Below are 20,017 nucleotides of genomic sequence, written 5' to 3' on the forward strand. Positions count from 1 at the left end.
GGCGGGCTTGCCTTCTTTGAGATATTTTTTTGGTCTCAACTTGAGCTGTTAATTGACTACATGATCCATCTGTCAAAGCTCTAAAACCAGCCATTTGTTCTGCTGTACACTAAATCAAACCTTCACTAGCTTGATGAGAACATTTATAGTTATGTTAAAAGTGAATGTGTTGTCTCAGCCATTCAATCCAGATGGGATTAAAGGACAGGTTTACCATATTTCATGTCTGTCTTAAAACAACAGTAAGATGTATGCATGTACATAAAAACTGGTTCTATTAACTGTCAGTGAAATGCTCCATTAAAAATCTGTTTCCAGGATTAGTGAGATATCAACATTACTTCCCATGACTATGTATTTATTACCAATCGCATAACAGCAACTCAATGCATTTAGGCATGTAGACATGGTGAGAATGACCCGCTGAAGTTCAAGCTGAGCATCAGAACCGGGAAAAAAGATGATTTAAGTGACTTTGAATGTGGAATGATTGTTGGTGCCAGAAGGGCTGGTCTGAGGATTTCATAAACTGCTGATCTGGTGGGATTTTCCCACACCACTATCTCTAGGGTTTACAGAGAATGATCAGAAAGGAGAAAATATCCCATAAGCAGTGGTTCTCTGGGAGGATATGTTAGAGGTCAAAGGAGACGGACCTCAAACAGACTGCTTCGAACTGAAAACAACAGCAACTTAAATAATCGCTTGTCACAACTAAGGTATGCAGAAGAGCATCTATGAAGGGCTACAGCAACAAAAGACCACACTGGATGCCAGTCCCGTCAGCTAAGAACAGGAAACTGAGGACACAGTTTGCACAGGCTCACCAAAATTGGACAGTAGAAGGTTGTAAATACTGGTCTGATGAGTCTCAATTTCTGCTGTGACATTCAGATAGTACGGTCAAAATTTGGAGTAAAAAGCCACCTCCATCCTGCCTTGTATCAATGGTTCAGACTGGTGATGCTGCTGGTGTAATGGTGTGGGGATGTTTTCTTTTACTTTGGACCCTTTGGTACTTAATGTCACAGCCGACTTGAGTATTGTTGTTGACCATGTCCATCGCTTTATGACCACTGTGTACCCGTCTTCTGATGGCAGACTTACAGAAGTGGGAAGTAACATAGTATTTTTACTGTACTTAAGGAGAATTTTCAGGTTTCTGTACTTTACTTGAGTATTTATTTTCTGACAACTGTTTTTTTTTATTTTTACTCCCTACATTTTAACACAACTATCTGTACTTTTTACTTATTTTTTTCAACACAGGCTCATTACTATAAGTTTGACACATATGAGGAACGTTTTATTTCACATCACTGCACAGCTTCAAGCATCAACAATAACACATAAAAGACAATTTTATTGGTGTATCCATCCAATTCATTCACTGAATTCAACCTCTGCACCAACTTTATAAGGTCTTGTGTAAAGACAGTATTAACAGCATACTGCTAGTGTGGGGGATGGAAATCATTCCAGATAGCTTGTGAAACATCTGCTTACACCTTGTTGAATCCAGCTGTGTAAATCCACAAAGAGCAGTAAACCTCAGAGCAGCAGCAGCACAGGTCAGGTAATCACAGCCTGTACGCAAAGAAAATCTACTGGAACTCCCATTAGAAATTATTATGAGCTGTGATTCTTTTCCCCACACTGGGCCACTACAACCAATCTTCAGGTTCCCCCACTTTAACCCCTGACTGTACCAATTTTTCTCTTTGGGTGTGGAGGTAAAGTCACCCTCCACAATGTAAGGAAGAGGAAATAGAGCTATCTTTTTTTTTTTTAATTATCTTTCTTTTTCTATGCTTGCGTTCTACATAGACTGAGTGTTCAAGCTAAGTACATTCATTAGAATTTAGATTGAAATTTAATTGGCATTCCCATGTATAAATATTACTTTGGTCCTTTGCACAAAAATAGCTGGGAGAAATGTCCTACGAAGACATTTTACTTTCTTATTTTGAATATATTTCAGAGCCTGTACTCTTTCACTTTTACTTGAGTAAAGAATTTGATTCACTACTTCAACTTTTACCATATGATTATTTTTACACAAGTCTCTGTACTTCTACTTAAGGAAAGAAGATCTGAACTTTTGCCATCTCTGGCTGTTTCCACAAGGATAATGTGCCATGTCACAAAGCTCAAATCATGTCAAACTGGTTTCTTGTACATGACAATGATTTCATTGTACTCAAATGGAATCCACAGTCACCATAAGAACTCAATGCAATCGAGCATCTTTAGGATGTTTTGAAATGGAAGATCTGCATCATCAAGATGCGGACAGCAAATCTGCAGCAACTGTGTGATGCTATCATGTCACTATGGGCCAAAATCTCTGAGGAATGTTTCCAGCACCTTGTGGAATCTAGACCACGAAGAATGAAGACAGTTATTTCAGTTATTTCTTGCCCAACCTGGTACTAGCAAGGTGTACCTAATAAAGTGATCGGGGAGTTTAATATGAGGGTTCATGTTGGGAAAAGATCTCTTCAAGACCTCCTTCAAAGAAAAAACTATTACATCAATAAAATTGGCTTCAGTGTACATTGCAGCACTTAATTTTGGTTTACAACAGACTCAGAAAATCGCAGGTGTTTCTTTAAACTTATCTAGGCCAAAGTTTTTCGTTAGAGCAATACTGCTTTAAAGTTTATCAATAAAACAGCCACACAGCATACTACAGATTGCATCTTCTTTACATTTTTACATAATTCAATAACATTTATTTAAAAAGCATGAGAATAAAAATTGGCACAGGTCTCTGAGACATCAAAGGATCATGAGATGCATTAATGCAGGCCTCATTGGATAATGAATTTTAAGGATTAATTGTATAACTAAAATGCAGATAGTGTTTTTTTTTGAGGATCCAGGGGGGTTGGGGGCCCATTTCCAACTGTAATCCAGCCGTACAGCTCGTGCGACATCTGGAAGTTCAGACAAACGTTCATCACTCACACATCAAGACGTCACTCATTTACTGAAACGTGATGGATCTATTGTGAAATGTCTTCAGACGTCAGCACCAACTTCAGGGTATCATGGTTGTCTAAGGGCAAAGACATGGTCTATCTAAACCACATGTCCCTGAGTGAAAATGCAGCCAAGAGTCTTTTTTATCAGGTTCTTAATCCTTCCAGGCCCACACCCTAAAACCCTCAAACCCCTATATTTTTACTCAACTGTTTACTTTCAATATATGCAAAACAGCTTGTGGTACAGTGTGTGCATCTGACAGACATTTGACACAGATTTCCAACAAAACAGGACTAAACTCCATGAAACAGAAAAGATCTGATCATTAAACCACACAAGCAAGCAGCAGCATTTTTCTCCAGAAACGTAATACTGATTTTTTATTTTTTTTTTCCCTGTTTGTTTGTTCTCTACGTATTTCTGGGGCTGATTCACAATCAACAGTTTAGTTACTTAGTTTAATTTCTTCAAGCTGGAAGAAACTCCTCCCATGTCCTTTGTTCATTGCAATGTAGGACACGAAGGATGGGAAACTTCAAAAGTCTAATTTTTTTTTGGTGTATAACTTTCCCAGCGTGGACAATTAGTCAGTCTGCTTTTTTAGTGTGTTGCTCAACAAATACCATCGTACTTAAGAGCTCATTTTGATGTAGAAATTCTGACCTCTTAATACTGGTCAGGTTAAAGTTGTAAGTTTTCTATAACAAGCTTGATATAATAAGCTTGATGGAAAGTTGTGCAAGTCTCTATGTTTTGAATCATCTAGAAGCTGAATCACACTTGTGAAGATATCTATCACATGGAAAATATTGAAAAGTATATCCTCACACTCATTTCAGTGCACACAAGGATGGCTGGTTTGTAAATGCTGATCTCAGTAGACTGGAAATTATTTTGTCTTTAATGCTAAAATCACTCAGTTCAGATAAGGATACATACTTCAGTGTTGGTGTAATCGCCAACGGTACAGTACAAGATTAGACAAACTTCATCACTTGTCATCATTTTTCAATGATGACAAGTGTTGCACTTTTAGGGTCAAATGATTGGTGTGTGAAAAAAGCAAACTAGTCAGTGTTCAAAAGGCTGTAGCTAAAGTCTGAAGCCCCAAAGGTGTTGCTCTTGTCCTCATTTTTTTTTTACGTCACTGAAGCAGCTGCCTGTGCTGCAGGCCCCAAAAGTGCTGAACATTTGTGGTAGGTATAAGAAATTAATCCCTGAGACATGTTAATTCTTGCTTCAGTTTGCCCTATTTGACAGACACTTAACTTTTATTTCTTGCCTTGGAACAGTGCTCGCATTCAATGATTCAAACAGACAAGCAACTACATACTGAATGCAATCACTGCAGATAAAGTAAGCTGGTCATAGAATAATAAATATAAATTAAGGACCTTTGTTCCTACTGATATCAAACTAAAACTGACTCATTTATCATGTCTTAAAGTGAGGTGGGGTAAAAGTCACTGTCTTTGAAGAACCCTTATTTCTCTGGTGCAGAGATTAGGGAAGAAGATAAGCAGGGAGTAGACCATAAACCCCCTGTATATGGATATATATAGTTTAACATGCAGTCTGCTGTAATTGCAGTTTTCTTCATAAGTCCCCTGGTTAGGTTACACATCCCTTCAGCTGAAGTGAAAGTTGCCCATATTAGGAATGTACTACTTACTATTTCACAACCATCCCAGCTTTGTTTTCACACACTGCACTGATTTGTCATTCATTGAGAGCTCAAGGGTGCTTTTTTACTGCCAAATACCATTTCCAACAAATACGAGCTTGCTTATACAGACAAAAACTTGGCTCTTTGTGCCAATCCCAGACAATAAGGACAAGTAAGGATAAAGCAAAACATTATTCATGTCAAAGTGACAAGTGTAAAAGAAATGGAAAAACAAGGGTTAAAAAAAAGGGAAAAGTTTAAATATGAGGGATTAGGTTTACTATGAGATTGTGTAAGCAAATTTATAGATTTTAAAACACGACCTTTTGGTCTCAGGCTTTACATAGTATAGTGAATCTTCTGTATATGTTTGCTGAAGCTGACTAATATGTCATGCTCATTTACCTTTGAATGTAAATGATTTACTCTGGTCAAAAAGAAGCTTACATTGCACCAATGCATGCGCAACCTTCTGAACTTGTTTTGAAACATGCAGGGTTTTCATGTTAATTTCCCAGAGAACATTATTCATTGCATCCTCAAGACATTTAATGAATGATTCTGCAGACATTTGCAAAGATAAGAATTTTCTCAAGTGGAAATGATAACAGACACTCTTCTGCCAGTGATATTGAGCAAGAACAGAATTCCTAAATAAACAGCAAGTTAAAACTTATTCTTGGCACTTGTTTGGACCTTCATGATCTTTCTATATGTCTGCTCTCGCCCACACAGTGTGCGCACATACTTGTGCTGGGGGCTCAAAATTCTCACTGAGTCAAATACTCATCAGAAACAGAGCAGATGTGGGCACACACTGACAGAATTGGCATCAAGTAGTGACAAAACAGGAACAAGAGTGATGCCTGGTTCAGAGAGACTGAAAATTCAAGGTGCAAGTGGTGGGAAACTGAAGAACCATTAACTGGAGGAGGAGCGTATTTTATTTTATTGATTTTTTTTTTTTATAGAAATGCACAAACACTTTCGTTTTTTCATAAACCCTTTTCCCGAAAGTGCTTGGATTGACTCCAAAATCAGCTCCTGAGAACTGGCTAGAGACTCAAGGATTTATCTAATTTCAAGGCTTACAAATAAGCACAAACTCATTTTGCATCCCAGTAGAAATGTCTTTTTTAACCATAAAAATCTGGAGTCTCACATGCAGCAGAATAAGACAATCACATTATCCTGTTATAACATGCCTCCTGCTGGAAGGGAAGAACCAAAAGAGGGTGTCCAGATGAGGAGATTGGAGTTTGAAAATAACTTTATTCTGTTTAATGAATCTGGCCTTAGCCTTCACTATAATTACTGATACAGAGGGGCTTTAAGCTCAGACCAGCATCCCTGGAGGATATGTGAAAATATTGATTTAAAACATAACCAAACATTATTACAATAATTTACACAGTAATGAAGAAAATGACAATAACACCATAGAAAACTTTCAAATTATCTGTGCTCTTGACTCTGCTCCTCAGCAAATAAAATAAACTGCATTTACAGCTGCTTTTATCCAACATTAGCCATTAGTTGTAAAATGGTGGTAAGTTGATTTTTTCTTTTTTTCTAATTTATTTTCTTCTTGACATGTTTTTTTTTTTCCCCTTTCTGTTGGGCCAAGCATGTTCTCTGCAGCTCTCGCATTAGGCTTACCTGGATTAAGTCAGATGTATTAGGTCTTGACTAAGAAGGATTGGAAGATGCTGATAGCCATTCAGTGATTGATGGGTCTTTTGCGTCAGTAATCTTGCTGTTGGTGATGTAATCAGAGATGTACCCTGGTCTATGAGCTGTAATTGATTCACACAGTGTGGAAAACAACTGTCCACTCTGACCTCCACATGCCTGTCACTTCAGTCTGTGTGTAACATACTGCCTCATCAAGCCCGAAGTGACCGAACGAGGGTCGGAAACCAAATGATCACACACGCGTGATAAAGTGCTTTTGATGCCACAAACAAAGCAGTCCAGTGAAGTTCTTTGTGACTATAGTATTGCACATACAGTGGAAGGAGTGTGTTTGTCAATAGCTGCAGACCACTTGCTTGGACTCTCGTACTCATCTGGCTGAAGCACAGAATAACCTACAGCCTCGACCGATCTCCTCTTCTGTACTCGATGGAGGAGGATCCTGTAGGCCCCTGTCAGCGGACTCCTACAGTCTAAGCAGGGGTTGTTCTGGAAATGGAGCATCATGACCCCAAGATCGGACAGCAAACTCTTTACCTCTTGCTCCTCCATGCAGAGAGTCTGATTTGTCTGGGCAAAATGAGCGGGAGACAGGGGCAACGACGGATATGGACGAGAGAACTCAATCCCTTTCAGCCAAGTACTGTTTGAAATCTGCGTTAAAGAGGAGCGATCAACAGCCACAGTCCGCAGCATGCCTTTGATCACCAGCTGACATGGATCTGGCACATAAGAGGGGATACGATAAGCCCCTTGGAGGATGCAGCGCTTCAGCCTTCCCAAGTTTTCCCCATAAAAGGGTAATGTTGCTGTCACTATGAAGTACAGGAGAATACCTAAAGCCCAAATGTCGGAGTAACGTCCACAATAACCTTTTTCCTTAAAAAGCTCAGGTGCAGCATAAGGTGGAGAGCCACAGAAAGTGGTGAGAAGCTCAGTAGGGCTGCTCTCTGTGCTGAAGCCAAAATCTCCAACTTTGATGCAATAGCTGGTGGTGTAGAAGATATTCTCTGCTTTGAGGTCTCGGTGGATGATGTTGCTGTCGTGCTGAAATATCACACAAACATGAACAATTTTAGCGCATTCAGTGAGGGAAAGCAAATCACAGAACTAATTAACTGAACAGCAATATTATTAAAAAAAGAAAATAATAATACCCACACATTGATAAAACAATGTAGTGAAAAAAAAAACAATAATTCCTAATCTTTTGCCATTTTAGGCTATATTTTTATTTCTGCTACACAGAGATTGTGCTTTATCTAAGATGATGTTTTGTGGTGTATCGACAATCTCCAAAATCATTTTCACAAAAAAAAAAAAATTTTATTAGGACTATAGATTGTGATTTACTCATGACTCACACAGCCATCTATAATCCACTTTAAACAAAAATAACATAATAGTTTTTCTTTTTTATGCATCTTCTGCTTTTAATTTAATGTTACTTTAATTCGTTGCACCTGTCTGCGAATCGCCACCCTATCATGGTGGAGGGGTTTGTGTGTCCCAGGGATCCCAGGGGCTATGTTGTCTGTAGGCTTTTGCCCTCTGGTAGGGTCTCTCAAGGTAAATTGTTCCTGGGTGAGGGGCTAAACAAAGAGTGATTCAGACGACCCTTATGAGAGGAAGATCAAGGGACCAGTTTTGTGCTTATGCGCTGAACAACAGTTCAGAGTACCCAGCCTTCTTGGATTGCTGGGTGGGGTGCGCAGCAGTTCTACTGGGAGACTTCAATGCTCATGTGGGCGACAACAGTAAGACCTGGAGGGGCTTGATTGGGAGGTACAGCCTGCTTAATCTGAACCCAAATGCCATTCTGCTACTGGACTTCTATGCAATCCACAGTTTGTCCATAACAAACACCATGTTCAAATATAAGGATTTCCATAAGCGTGTGGCACCAGGACACCCTAGGTCGCAGGTCAATGATAGATATTATAATGTTATCATCAGATCTGAGGCCGTACGTTCTGGACACTCGGGTAAAGAGAGAAGCTGAACTGTCAGCTGATCACCACCTGGTGGTGAGTTGGATCAGGTGGCGGGGGAGGATGTTGGACAGACGTGGCACGCTTAAACGTATAGTGAGGGTGTGCTGGGAATGCCTGGCAGAGGCCCCAGTCCACGAGATCTTCAACTCTCACCTCTGGCAGAACTTCGACAGCATTCTGAGAGAGGCTGAGGACACTGAGTCCAAATGGACCATGTTCTGCATTTCCACTATTGAGGATGCAACATGGAACTGCGACTGCAAGGTGGTTGGTGCCTGTTATTGCTGACTTACATCTGGCAATAACTCTTGACTTGTTTTTTGTGGGTGTTGGATTCCACCAGGGCTGCCGTTTGTCACCGATTGTGTTCACAATTTTTATGGACAGAATTTCTAAGTGCAGCCAAGGGAAGGCTTCCTCCTTAGTGGCCTTAGAATCTCATCATTGCTTTTTGCAGACAATGTGGTCCTGTTGACTTCATCAGGTGGTGACCTCCAGCTCACACTGGAGTGGTTTGTAACTGAATGTGAATGGGTTTTTAAGAGAATTAGCACCTCCAAGTCTGAGGCCATGGTTCTCAGCCAGAAAAGGGTGGAGTGCCTAGTTCCGGTCAGGAATGTGTTGCAGCACCAATTGGAGGAGTTTTTGGTTAGTGACCACAATAAATTGCAGATGCAAGTAACAATAGAAAATGTCCATTATTCTTCTCAAGCTTTGCTTTTGTGGATTTCAGAATGATTTTTTTGCCCCAAAATAGCTAAATTTTACTATTTTTTTTTAAACTATTTTTGGACACAAATCAGCAAACATAAATTTGAAAGACACAAAAATTTTGAAACTTTTGGAACAAATTTTTTAAAATTACAAAATTAACAGCATTTCTTGATTTGCATGAAGAGTTAGGGTTTATTTTTTCTTTAATTGAACATTTTTACAATTTTTATAGGCAATTTTTGATGAGAAAACAGCTTGAAAAAAAAGATTAAAACCTAAATGAAAAAGACAAGTAGAAGTGGAAGAGGATGGATGGATGGATGGATCTATGGATGGATGGATTAATTAATGGCAATCAAACTATTCTCATTGTTAGTGGGTGGCTGTGGCTCAGGAGGTAGAATGGGTCATCTGCCAATCAGAAGGTCAGTGGTTTGATCCCTGGCTTCTCCAACCTGGATGTTAAAGTATCCTTACTGAACCCTGAGTTACCCCAGTGCCTCCATCATAGTGTGACTGCTTGTGTATTAGGTTAAAGGTGCTTGGGCATAGAAAAAGGCAAATGGGTGAAGGAGGCTTGCAATGAAAAAGCCTTTTGTGTGCTCAAATTGAGTAAAAAAAGTCCTATTTAAGTACTCGAGATTTCTTTTTTTACTGATATTTCTGGAATTTGCTTGCATCACTTTCGTATTTGGTCATTTTCATTTCTATTTCTTTTCAGGTTTCACTCTGATCATGCAACTTTTGAGTCCAGCTAGGAATTATTTGTTTGATTTTATTCTCTCTTTTCTTATTTCAGTCAGCTCTCTACTGACTGCAATAAAAATGAAAGCAAAAATGCCCAAACAATATGAATACACTCAAAAAGAATGTAGTCAAAATATTTAGAGCCTGAGCCTTTAAAACAATTAAACTTTAGTTCCTGTATTTTAATGAGAATAATAAACAAGCCACAGATTCCTGCTGTGCCACAGAGCACAGAGCAGATTTACACTGAAACTGAAGCTCACCATGTGTTTGACAGCAGAGATGATTTGTGCAAAGACCAGCTTGGCTTCCAGGTCATTAAGCTTCCCTCTTGTGGTGATTCGAGAGAACAAATCTCCACCGCTGCCGTACTCCATGACCAGATACTGCTTCCGGCTCGTCTCCATCACCTCATAAAGGCGCACTATGTTGGGGTGGCACAGCTTCTCCATGCAGCTGATCTCTGAGGAATTCAGAGGCTGTTTCTTTTTATCCAGATGCAGCTTGTCCATGATTTTAACAGCTACTCTCTCTGAGACAGAACAGGTATGGGAAAATGGTTAACTGTCAGTAACAGATTTAAAGAAGGTCTGATGAAGTTAAGGGTTGATTATTTGCAGCTATGATTCCCTAAAGGTCAGTTTGTAACAGAATCCGATAAAGATCAAAGCTGAAAACAGCGTAACAGAAATGAGTTTGAGACAGCAAACGGCATTAAAAAGATGCACGATGGTGACTGAAAAATTGGGATAAAACAGCAGAAATAACTGATGGTTCTTTACCTTTTGTTAAGGCATGGATGCCCAGCTTAACTGTAGAGAAGTTGCCTTGCCCGATTTCTCCACGCAGCTCATAAAAGCCAACCCGTCGTCCGAGCATGAGGTCATTGACAACCTTCTCATTGTGTGTCATGTCATAGATGAGCCTCTCAAATGGAGACTGCGTCACTCTCTCAGCTTCGGTCAGCTGTGGGATGGCACACGTGGCAGCAGGTATGTGGGACTTGGCTGGTTTTTGTGTCTTCGGAGACTCATTTTTGGATTTTTTGCTCGTTTTCTGCTTCGGCCACAGATGCATTTTAATGGCTTGAAATGAAAGACACGAGAAGAGCTGAAGCATTAGCAGCAGCTTTGTGTGAAACAGCAGAAATATAAAGATGCTTTTTAAATTTTGGACAGAGCTAACATCAGGCACACGCCTTTGTGTTACACTTACAAAACTCAGTGCGCACACAAGTTGTGTAAGTAGTGCTGCACAAGACGTTGGTAATAAGATTGACCTCCATGTTAACTTCCTTCCTATATAACTGTACATCACACATAAGACAAAATGTCTGGGTTCTATTCTGTCACATCTAACCTGAATTTTTGTCTGCAGTTAGGGTGTAAGTTGTCAGTGCCAAATATTGAAAATTATGCTTTGATAAAACAAGAACGTAGCAAATTATATCCAATTTTGTAGGTTTTAAATTAATTTCCAAATGCTGGTCTATTGATGTTGTATCATTTTGTTTTAGGGGTACAAAAATTAAGAATAACAAATAAGAATTATTTGGTTACTGCTCCCCCGCACATAGTATCTAACAATACTTACAACATAGCACCTCTGGGGTGTTGGTGTGAGGACTACTAGGTAGGAAATCAGATTTCTTTTTGGATCGCGGTAAATGTTTTTCGGCATGTGCATTTTCATTTTTAATAATGGACAAAAGCAGGATATATTGGCCTTTCCTGTTTTTTCTGTTCTGGGAACTGAAGTTTTCATTTCTTGGACACAGTTCTTAAGAATCAGCATGTTAACTTAATTTTACAAATATGAGAACAAATTACTCTCAAACAGAACAATGCTTTGACTTGCATGCTGGCCTCGTACAGTGTTTCTTTTGTTTCTACAGGAAACTGTTGAGTATGGTCTAAGTGTTGCACAAAGTCCCCCGTCTGACCCGGCAATCGGGTCAGCTGCCAGGTTGGCTACTTGAATCCTGTGTGGGGCATCTTTGAGAGCACGCACAGCCTCTCAAAAACGACTGCGCACGAGATCAACCGATCAGTCAAACATTACCAAAAATAATAAATTGATTTTAAACATTACTCTGCGCTAATACCTTTCTTCCTCTTCCTCCTCGTCTTTGCTGATCAAATTTAGCTGGGGATTAGTTGGCTTTTTTAGATAGAGAATTAGTGTGTCATTTAGCTCAGACAGCTATTTATAGGATACTAATGAAGACTTGATTGGCCGAACAAGAATAAACAGAGTTGCCCAATTAGGATTACACTTCTAAGAGGCCATGGGTATCTAACACATTTGGATCTGCTCAGAAAAGAATTTAATATTGACCAAAAATTTCTAATATTCTTATAAGATCTGTCTACGAGTGTTACTGCTTGCCTATCCAACACACAGGGCAATGCAATCATTTATTGAGTAGCTTGCAAAGTCCTCTTTCGTTTTCATGTGAAAAATTCACGTATATTCACTAGATTCAGTCCCCAATCTGCCACTTTTGAAACTTAAAATATTTACATTAAAAAAACCCAAATATGGCTGTCCTGACTTTAACTAATTACCAAGTCTGCAGTTAATAAAAGAGGCTTCATGCAATAATCAGGTGTGCAGATGATTTAAAGTGCTTAATAAGACAATACACATGTGAATTTGAAAACAACGGCACAAGGAAAATTTGTATTAATTGATCAATAACAGTAATAGTACTAATTAATAATCTAAAGCTTACCTGGGAGTTGTGAGTCCTTCATATTGCTTCCTCAGGCTGTAGCACCTGACTGTGGCTGAACATGTGCATGGAGTGTCAGAGGGCTAAAGCGCTCCTCACAATCCTATTAACAGAGAGTATTAGTGGACTGCTGACATAAACTGGCACAATGGAAATGCTGAAAACATACTTTCAAATATTCAAATAAGCAGGCCTCATTCTCATTCTGATGATAATGCTGATGTAACTTACACATGAAAGCAAGCTAATAAGTTTTCTTTCCAGATTAGAGCATATGTATTGTAAACTCAGCACAAAAAGTAAGGAAATTTGTGTTTGTTTCATTATTTCTTTGTTGTAACAATGCTTCTTAGCAATAACTTTTAAACTGTTTGTCAGTCTGTTTATTTCCCCTTAAATGCTGGCACATTTGTAAGGAAAAGGGTTGAGCAGCAGAGTTGAGTATGTAGGTTGCACCCATGAAAAACTACACACACCTTCTCTGCCGATGCCAAACAGCTTATTCTATTCTATTATTCTGTTGACTCTTGTTTTGAGCTTCTGATACCCCAGGTACTGACAATCAGGTGCCTGATCAGTGCCTGATGAGCAGCACCTGTGAGCATGGACCCTGCTACAGTGGTCAGTTGGTGTCTGCTCCAAACATGGCATGTTTAACTGATCTGGATAGGACCTGTGCCAGTGGGCAACTTCAGGCTGGTGTTCCACAAAACCAAGCTGCAGCATTATTTGGAGTGCGCCCCGGTGCCATCTCCAAATTGAAGTTCAATTTCCATATACTGGGGGATGTCAGAGAGAGGCTGCAGAGTGAGCATCCCAAGAAGATGACACCACAAGAAGCCTGTGTCCTCACCATGTCAGCACTTAGGCAGGCAGGTAGGCAGTCTTCTAACTGTTTGCAGTTAAGTTTTTAGTAATATGGCAACAACTCTCTACCCAGACAATCCGGAACAGACTGCACACAGTCAATCTCTGGTCTCATAGGGCTGCCAGGAGGCCTGACCTCAACCTCACTGAACACTTGTGAGATCAGCATGGGTGTGCTGATTGTGGCAGGGTGACCAACACAACCACACTGACTGATGCGACAAATGTTGGTTGAAGAATGGGATACCATCCCACAGCAGTGTGTGACCAAGCTGATGACCAGCATGAGGAGGAGGTACCAAGATGTTGTGGAAGTGTATGGTTCGACCACATGCTGCTGAGGCCTCTGTTTGTTAAATTAATAAATTGTTAAATTGCCAGTGTGTCTTGTTTCTTCAGATTTCAATCATCCAATCCAATAAAAGACATCAAAGAAGAGTCAGTGGCAGAATAAGCTGTTTGGCATTGGTAGAGGAGATTTGGCAAGTTTTTCATGAGTGCAACCCACAAATGCGTTTTCCTTACAAATGTGGCAGCATTTAAGGGGAAATAAACAGAGTGATAAAGAGTATAAAAGTTATTGCTAAGAAGCATTGTTACAACAAAGAAATAATCGCCCCAAACACAAATTTCCTTAGTTTTTGTGTGAAATTTAGGTGTGAAACTGACAGTTGTAGTAAAATCATATCAGATGGTGACAACAAGTTTTACTGACAAAAAAATTTAAATTAAAATAAATGTTTTGGATAACTTTCCTGAATGAAATTAAACCCAATGAAAACAGTTACACACATGGAAACATTCATGAAAGGCAAATTCAATGAGCTCTGCAATTTTTATGCTTTGACAAAAATATCCATACCCTTTAAAACTAGGTGGGCTGTGTGTTATTTCTACCTTTGCAATTTGACTAGTGAACTGGAAAATAGCTGAATAATATAATAATAATGATAATAATAAAGCTGTATTAGGTTTACTGTCCCTAGTTTAAATTCAATACACTAGCCAATCAGAAAGAAGAAGAAGAAGAAGAAGAAATATTTCCCCATTACTGTCTTACAGCTAAGTGATCAGATTTCTCTCTTTAAGTGGGACTGCACAGCGTTTTGATTCCTTGCCCCCCGTCCACATTTTGACACAATGTCCCACATTTGGACTGGCTCAGCAAGACATGCACGTTTCAGAAGTCTGGCTTTTATTAAGTGAGTGTGTAGGGAAGACTTTTTATCATAGCCAGAAAAGGTTGCTGGATAGAAATTTTCACAAGCTATTTTTCAGCAAGTTCACATACTGCATGGTCAGTGCTGTTTTTCCAGCTTGTTTCTACTGCCCCCCAGTGGAAATACTAAGTAAAGTTGAGGTTGCAAATTTTCTGTAAATGTAACCACACAAAAAAAATCACATTTAGTGTAAGCAAAAAAAAGTGAAATTATTAAGTTTTAACATATATTCTAACCTTAGAATAACAAAGTATTACCACCATTTGTTGCCAATTTCACCCGCAACTTCACATCCACGCCCTTATTAGTAGTAATTTGTATTCCAGGGCTCCGTCTACACCAGCTTCTCTAGGCGACAACGTACGTTGATGGACGCTTAACTCTAGCCAATAGCCAGGCCTGGCTGCACAATCTGCCCAATCACCGCCGAGAATTAGTTGGCGGGGCCTTCACTGACCGACGAATCAGCACAAGCCCACTCACGAAAGCCCGGAACCACATGCTGGCGCGCGCCTACCGTGGTTGTTGATGTTGTTATTTGTGACATGTAGCTATTAAATTATAGGTATTTTTTTGTGTGCGTGTGTGTTTTTTTTTTAATCATAACCTTTGTTTAAAATATCAGAGAATGGCAGCAACAGTGACGAGTTTTGTGACCGCAACGGAGCACGACCCTGACCGGTGTGGGAGTGAGGAGGAGACCCGCGGGGCCGAGGCGGAGGACATCGGCCAGCCGCAGCAGCAGACGGGCCCCGCCGCCGCCGTGAGCCACAGCCGGCTGTCCAAACTCCCGCTGGCCCGCATCAAGGCTCTGATGAAGACCGACCCAGACGTGGCCCTCGCCAGCCAGGAGTCTGTGTTCATCATCGCTAAAGCCACGGTGAGGTTACTGATATCCTATCGAGTCCTGGTATATAAAACGATACTGGCTTCTTTTGTGGATTTCAATGCAGACAAAAATAATACATTTTGTAATAAAGTTTAATAGTTTAATAATAAAGTTTGTATTTCAGTTTAGTGTAATCACCAGTCATGAGCCAAGCTTATCATCCTGAAACTACTGAAGTACAGTTTAACTTAGATAGGTTAACCTTTGCTATAGATACATAACTTATTCAAGAAGAAATATGTTTAACTATATTGATGTCTAACTGAAATGTTAGAGCCAAACTGAACTAACTGCTAGAGAGGAATGAAAGCCAGTAAAAGCAAAACAGAATACATATGAGTGAGGGAGACAGGTGTAACAGTGAGTCTGCAAGGAGGAGAAGTAATGAAGGTGGATAACTTTAAATACCTGGGGTCAACCACTCAAAGCAAGGGACAGTGCACAATGGAGGCAAAGAAAAGAGCACAGGCAGGCTGGAGCAGGTGGAGACGAGTGTCAGGGGTGATTTGTGACAAAAGGATAGCAGCAAGAATGAAAGGGAAGGCTTACAAGATCGTATGATGTATGGTTTGGGGATGGTGGCACTGACAAAAAGACAGGAGCAGAGCCAGAGGTAGGAGAACTGAAGATGCTCAGATTTTCATTGGGACTGACCAGGATGACCAGAGGGACATCTCAGGTTGAATGCTTTGGAGACAAAGTTAAAGAGGCAAGGTTGAGATGGTTTGGATATGTGCAGAGGAGGGATAGTGGATATACTGGACAAAGGATGTTGAAGATGGAGCTCCCAGGCAGGAAAAAAAGAGGAAGACCACAGATAAGATTCATGGATGTAGTGAAGGAGAACATGCAGAAGGTTGGTGGGACAGAGGAAGATAGGGTGAGGTGGAGGCAGACGATATGCTGTGGTGACCCCTAAAGGGAACAGCCAAAAGAAGAAGATTAAGAAATGTACTGTGCAAAACCAGGTCCCATGTCCTTTAAAGTTCATTTCAGCACAAACCTATTTCATCAGTGGCTCCTATTATTATTATTATTATTATTAATAATAATAATAATAATAAAGTCCATTTGTACTAGTTTCAGGGTTTGATTTTGAATTATTATTTTTGTACAGGAATTGTTTGTTGAGATGATTGCCAAAGATGCTCTTGTATATGCACAGCAAGGGAAGAGGAAAACCTTGCAAAGAAAAGACTTAGGTAAGTGCATTAAAAATATGCTCATTACCATTTGCACACAACACACATAAATGGTGAATGGACTGGTACTGTATATCATTCCTCTACTCATTTTGAGCACTCAAAATGCTTACTTTCTACAACTTTACAAGCGCCTTTTCTATGCCTAAGTGTTTCTAACCTAACATTCACACAATCACATGCCAGTGGATGGATCGGGGGTTTAGTATCTTGCCCAAAGATGATAATATAACCTGCTCCATGAGCCTGAGTACATGACATGACAGCCACTGAATAGAATAGAACTGTGAGATTTGGCTTGAAGAAACATTGTGCTGTAGTTGTGTTTCTCTGTTCCCTGTCTATGACTCCACATTTCTTCTGGCATGTAGATTCAAATATCAAAATTACAACTCAAACACACTTCACAGGCCTCTCTTTGTACTCCGTAGAGAAGAACTCTGTCTCCCACCCCTCTTTTCTGCTTTCAGCATCAACTTTCCTTTTTGGTCCCATTCTGAGGCACACCCGTCTGTTTAGTTTGGCATGTGCACAAGGTGTGGGTCTTTGTGCAAACCACAGCTACAACTCAGTTATATGGAGAACCTAAACTGATATACGGTTTGGATTAAAAGCTGAATGGCTTTGAGTTTGACATGTGGTTTGTGGTTTTATTGTTCAAGTTGAGCTGTTCAGAACAGGTCCTGAGTATTTGAAATAACACAGAAATCTAAATTATTTTATATGTAGGTTGGTACAACACTGACTGATATGACAGGCTGGTAAAAATGTAACTCTTTTTCTTTTGACCCCATAGACAACGCAATAGAGGCCATAGATGAGTTTGCATTTCTTGAAGGTAAGCTATGCAAAGATTGTGGGGGAAAAAAAATTTAAGTGCTTTGGATCATGAGGCTCATTAAATTCCTCACATGCAAAAAAAATGAGTATTCTGCTTAATACTAAATTTATTTTCAAAGTTTTACCCATTTAATAGACTTAATTGCCTCAGTATTGAGCCAGCTCATGTTGTACTAACTCTTTATTTTCTCTACAGGCACACTCGATTAAAGACTGTTTCAGGAGACTGGTCAAAACTGTCTGCAGCCATCCAACAAAGTTTTTATTACAGGGTCATAAGTCATTGTTGGAAACTAGCTGCTGCTTTTCTAAGTCAAAATTTGAAGTTCAACATTTATTAATGCTTTTATACAATGGTCCCTTAAGATTTTTCATGCTTTGAAGACATGATGGAGATGTGTAAATTTTTTGTAAATACTTGTGGAATACTGCTCACTAGGGTTTAATATTTTTCCCGAAAATGACATGAATCAAATCCCGGGAAATGACGAGCCATTTCCCGGGAATCCCGGGAAAAAGTTTATTTATTTTTTTATTTTAATTAGGCCTTCTGTAGCCTGTGTCGGCCTTAACCTATTGTGATATTGTAGCGGTAGCTTTCCAGCTATGTCCTGTTATGCCCAGTAGGGGGCAACGTCGGCTTGATTAACGCAATAAAACCTACATCTCGACATTCGAGTGCTCGAGCTATGCGGTGTTGTATCGTTCCTCAACAGTCCCTTAACAAATATAATTCGAATATTCCTCCATTGTACATGGAATTATACCAAGATATTTTACAACTGCTGGTGCAAAACAATACGGTTCATCTCCACAGCATTGATAAAGGCTCAGCCACGCTGTCGTGGCGACATCTGTTGCACTATATCTCCACCAGTGGAACGCTGTAGTAGTCATTGAAAAGTTAACTAATGTACTACACTATAATATGGCATAACACAGGGCCTTGAGTAATGCACTACGACTTGGTCATTGCCATTCTGGCAACAGCAAATTTATAACACCGTGTCTGAGGGTTAAAGTAGGTTCGCTGTGAATCGTCTTTTGAAAAACTGGCCAATCCTTATAGCCTAAAAAAATATACATTTTACTCAACTCCATTTTAAAAGCGAAATATGTTAAATCAATCTATTTCATGATAATTTCTTCACACATTAGGCCCGTATCCTAATTCATGATTGTTAGTAAGCGGCTGCAAACGAGGAAAAGAAACACTCGAAGTTAAACAGATATTTCTTTATTGTTCAGGGCAGGCATATTTTATAGGCTATATAATGCAATATAACAATATATAATAATATAAAATTATATAATACAAAATACCTTAGGGTAAACACATTGCCTACGATTTCAACAAATTAAAGAGGAAAAAAGTACAACTGTGTAATACCTCTATTAAAACGCTTGAGATGAAGGCTGAAGCCTTAAACAGAGGCTGAAGGTGCCTGAAATGAAGAGTAATGCTTTTCGCATTAAACAAACCCTTCTCTCAATATTTCCTTAAATTTAACATTCTGAAGCTTTCTTTTCTTTCTGAAAGTCAAATCGACGCGCGCGACTTTTTTCCCGGTTTCCCGTCTAACGTTTCCCGGGAAACGGGAAATGGTTCTGATCGCATTTCCCGGGAATCCCGGATCCCGGGATTAAACCCTACTGCTCACTGTACAAGAAATAAAAGTATGTTTTAAACAACAGAATGAAATCTGTGCAGCCATCTTTGTCACTCTCTGCATTAGTAGTACAGCTGTGAGAGAAATATTGCCAGGCTTTAGTGGAATTTTTCCATTTGAAATATGTACAGTGACATTAAAAGCAAAGAGAACAGTGCAATGCAGACTTGATTGCATTTAACAATTGTTTTTTTTATGGTCTGACATTGATTCACCAGCTTTATATCAGTGGGAACCAAATAGATATTTAGACCACCCTAAATTCTTTTTATACTCCTGCAAAGATCACATGGATCTCTTTTTTTCCAACAGCCTGCTCTAAAGTAAAGGTGCTTATCCAGTGATGTTGGAGCTGTCCAGGGTCCTGCCCTTGTTAATGCATTTGAAGGATTTGTTCCTTGTATTTAAATGATGGAATGACATGTTAAGTAGTTTTTGGAGATCAAAGTGATCATTAACAATTTTTTACAATACTGTACAAAACTCTTGAGCAATCCCCTCCATCTCTCTATATTTTACTTCCAAGCAGCCAGACCTTGTAATTTTTTTAAATGATCTTGACCAATAGTTCTCTGGGCTTTCTGAAGGTCATTCAAAGTGTTTCTTCCTTTTCAATCCAGTCCCTGGCCAGACCTTTTTCAGAGGAATGTTTTTTTTTAATAAGCCACTTAATGCTGACCTATAAATCATTCAAGTGTAAGAAAGGCACCTAACTAAAGTGATGAACCAGTGTTGTGTCTACGCATAACAGACACCTTAACAAAGAACCAAGTTTAAATCGTATCTTTAGG

The 20,017-nt window shown here is 39.5% G+C and overlaps 2 protein-coding genes across 4 annotated transcripts in view; one reads left to right on the forward strand and one right to left on the reverse strand.

The window, feature by feature from the left end:
• LOC115778571 (serine/threonine-protein kinase NIM1) overlaps nt 1-12,619 on the reverse strand; it is a 28,116-nt gene extending 15,497 nt beyond the window's left edge. The window contains exons 1-4 of one of the 2 annotated variants that reach the window (XR_004019854.1): nt 12,539-12,619; nt 10,587-10,889; nt 10,068-10,336; nt 6,314-7,396 (exon numbers count right to left, since the gene is read on the reverse strand). Coding sequence is in view for 1 of the 2 variants with exons in the window: in XM_030726665.1 (XP_030582525.1) it covers nt 6,647-7,396; nt 10,068-10,336; nt 10,587-10,889; nt 12,539-12,560 (1,344 nt within the window). In the remaining variant the exon portion in view is untranslated. Of the gene's footprint in view, nt 1-5,906; nt 7,397-10,067; nt 10,337-10,586; nt 10,890-12,538 lie in introns of those variants that run through there. The other variant, XM_030726665.1, reaches the window with a different exon arrangement.
• Nucleotides 12,620-15,097: 2,478 nt separating this feature from the next.
• pole4 (polymerase (DNA-directed), epsilon 4, accessory subunit) lies at nt 15,098-18,049 on the forward strand. Of its 2 annotated transcripts, none has more exons than XM_030728418.1 (5): nt 15,098-15,143; nt 15,251-15,505; nt 16,632-16,716; nt 17,513-17,554; nt 17,753-18,049. In XM_030728418.1, exons 2-5 carry the CDS (start codon nt 15,254-15,256, stop codon nt 17,764-17,766), a joined length of 393 nt encoding a protein of 130 aa, XP_030584278.1. In that variant the 5' UTR covers nt 15,098-15,143; nt 15,251-15,253; the 3' UTR covers nt 17,767-18,049. The 2 variants fall into 2 exon arrangements, with proteins under 2 accessions (XP_030584278.1, XP_030584277.1); XM_030728417.1 differs by having other exon boundaries at nt 15,103-15,146; nt 17,753-18,048.
• The last annotated feature ends 1,968 nt before the right edge of the window (nt 18,050-20,017 follow it).

This window comes from Archocentrus centrarchus, chromosome 4, assembly GCF_007364275.1.
Source record: "Archocentrus centrarchus isolate MPI-CPG fArcCen1 chromosome 4, fArcCen1, whole genome shotgun sequence".
NCBI classification, from domain to species: domain Eukaryota; kingdom Metazoa; phylum Chordata; class Actinopteri; order Cichliformes; family Cichlidae; genus Archocentrus; species Archocentrus centrarchus.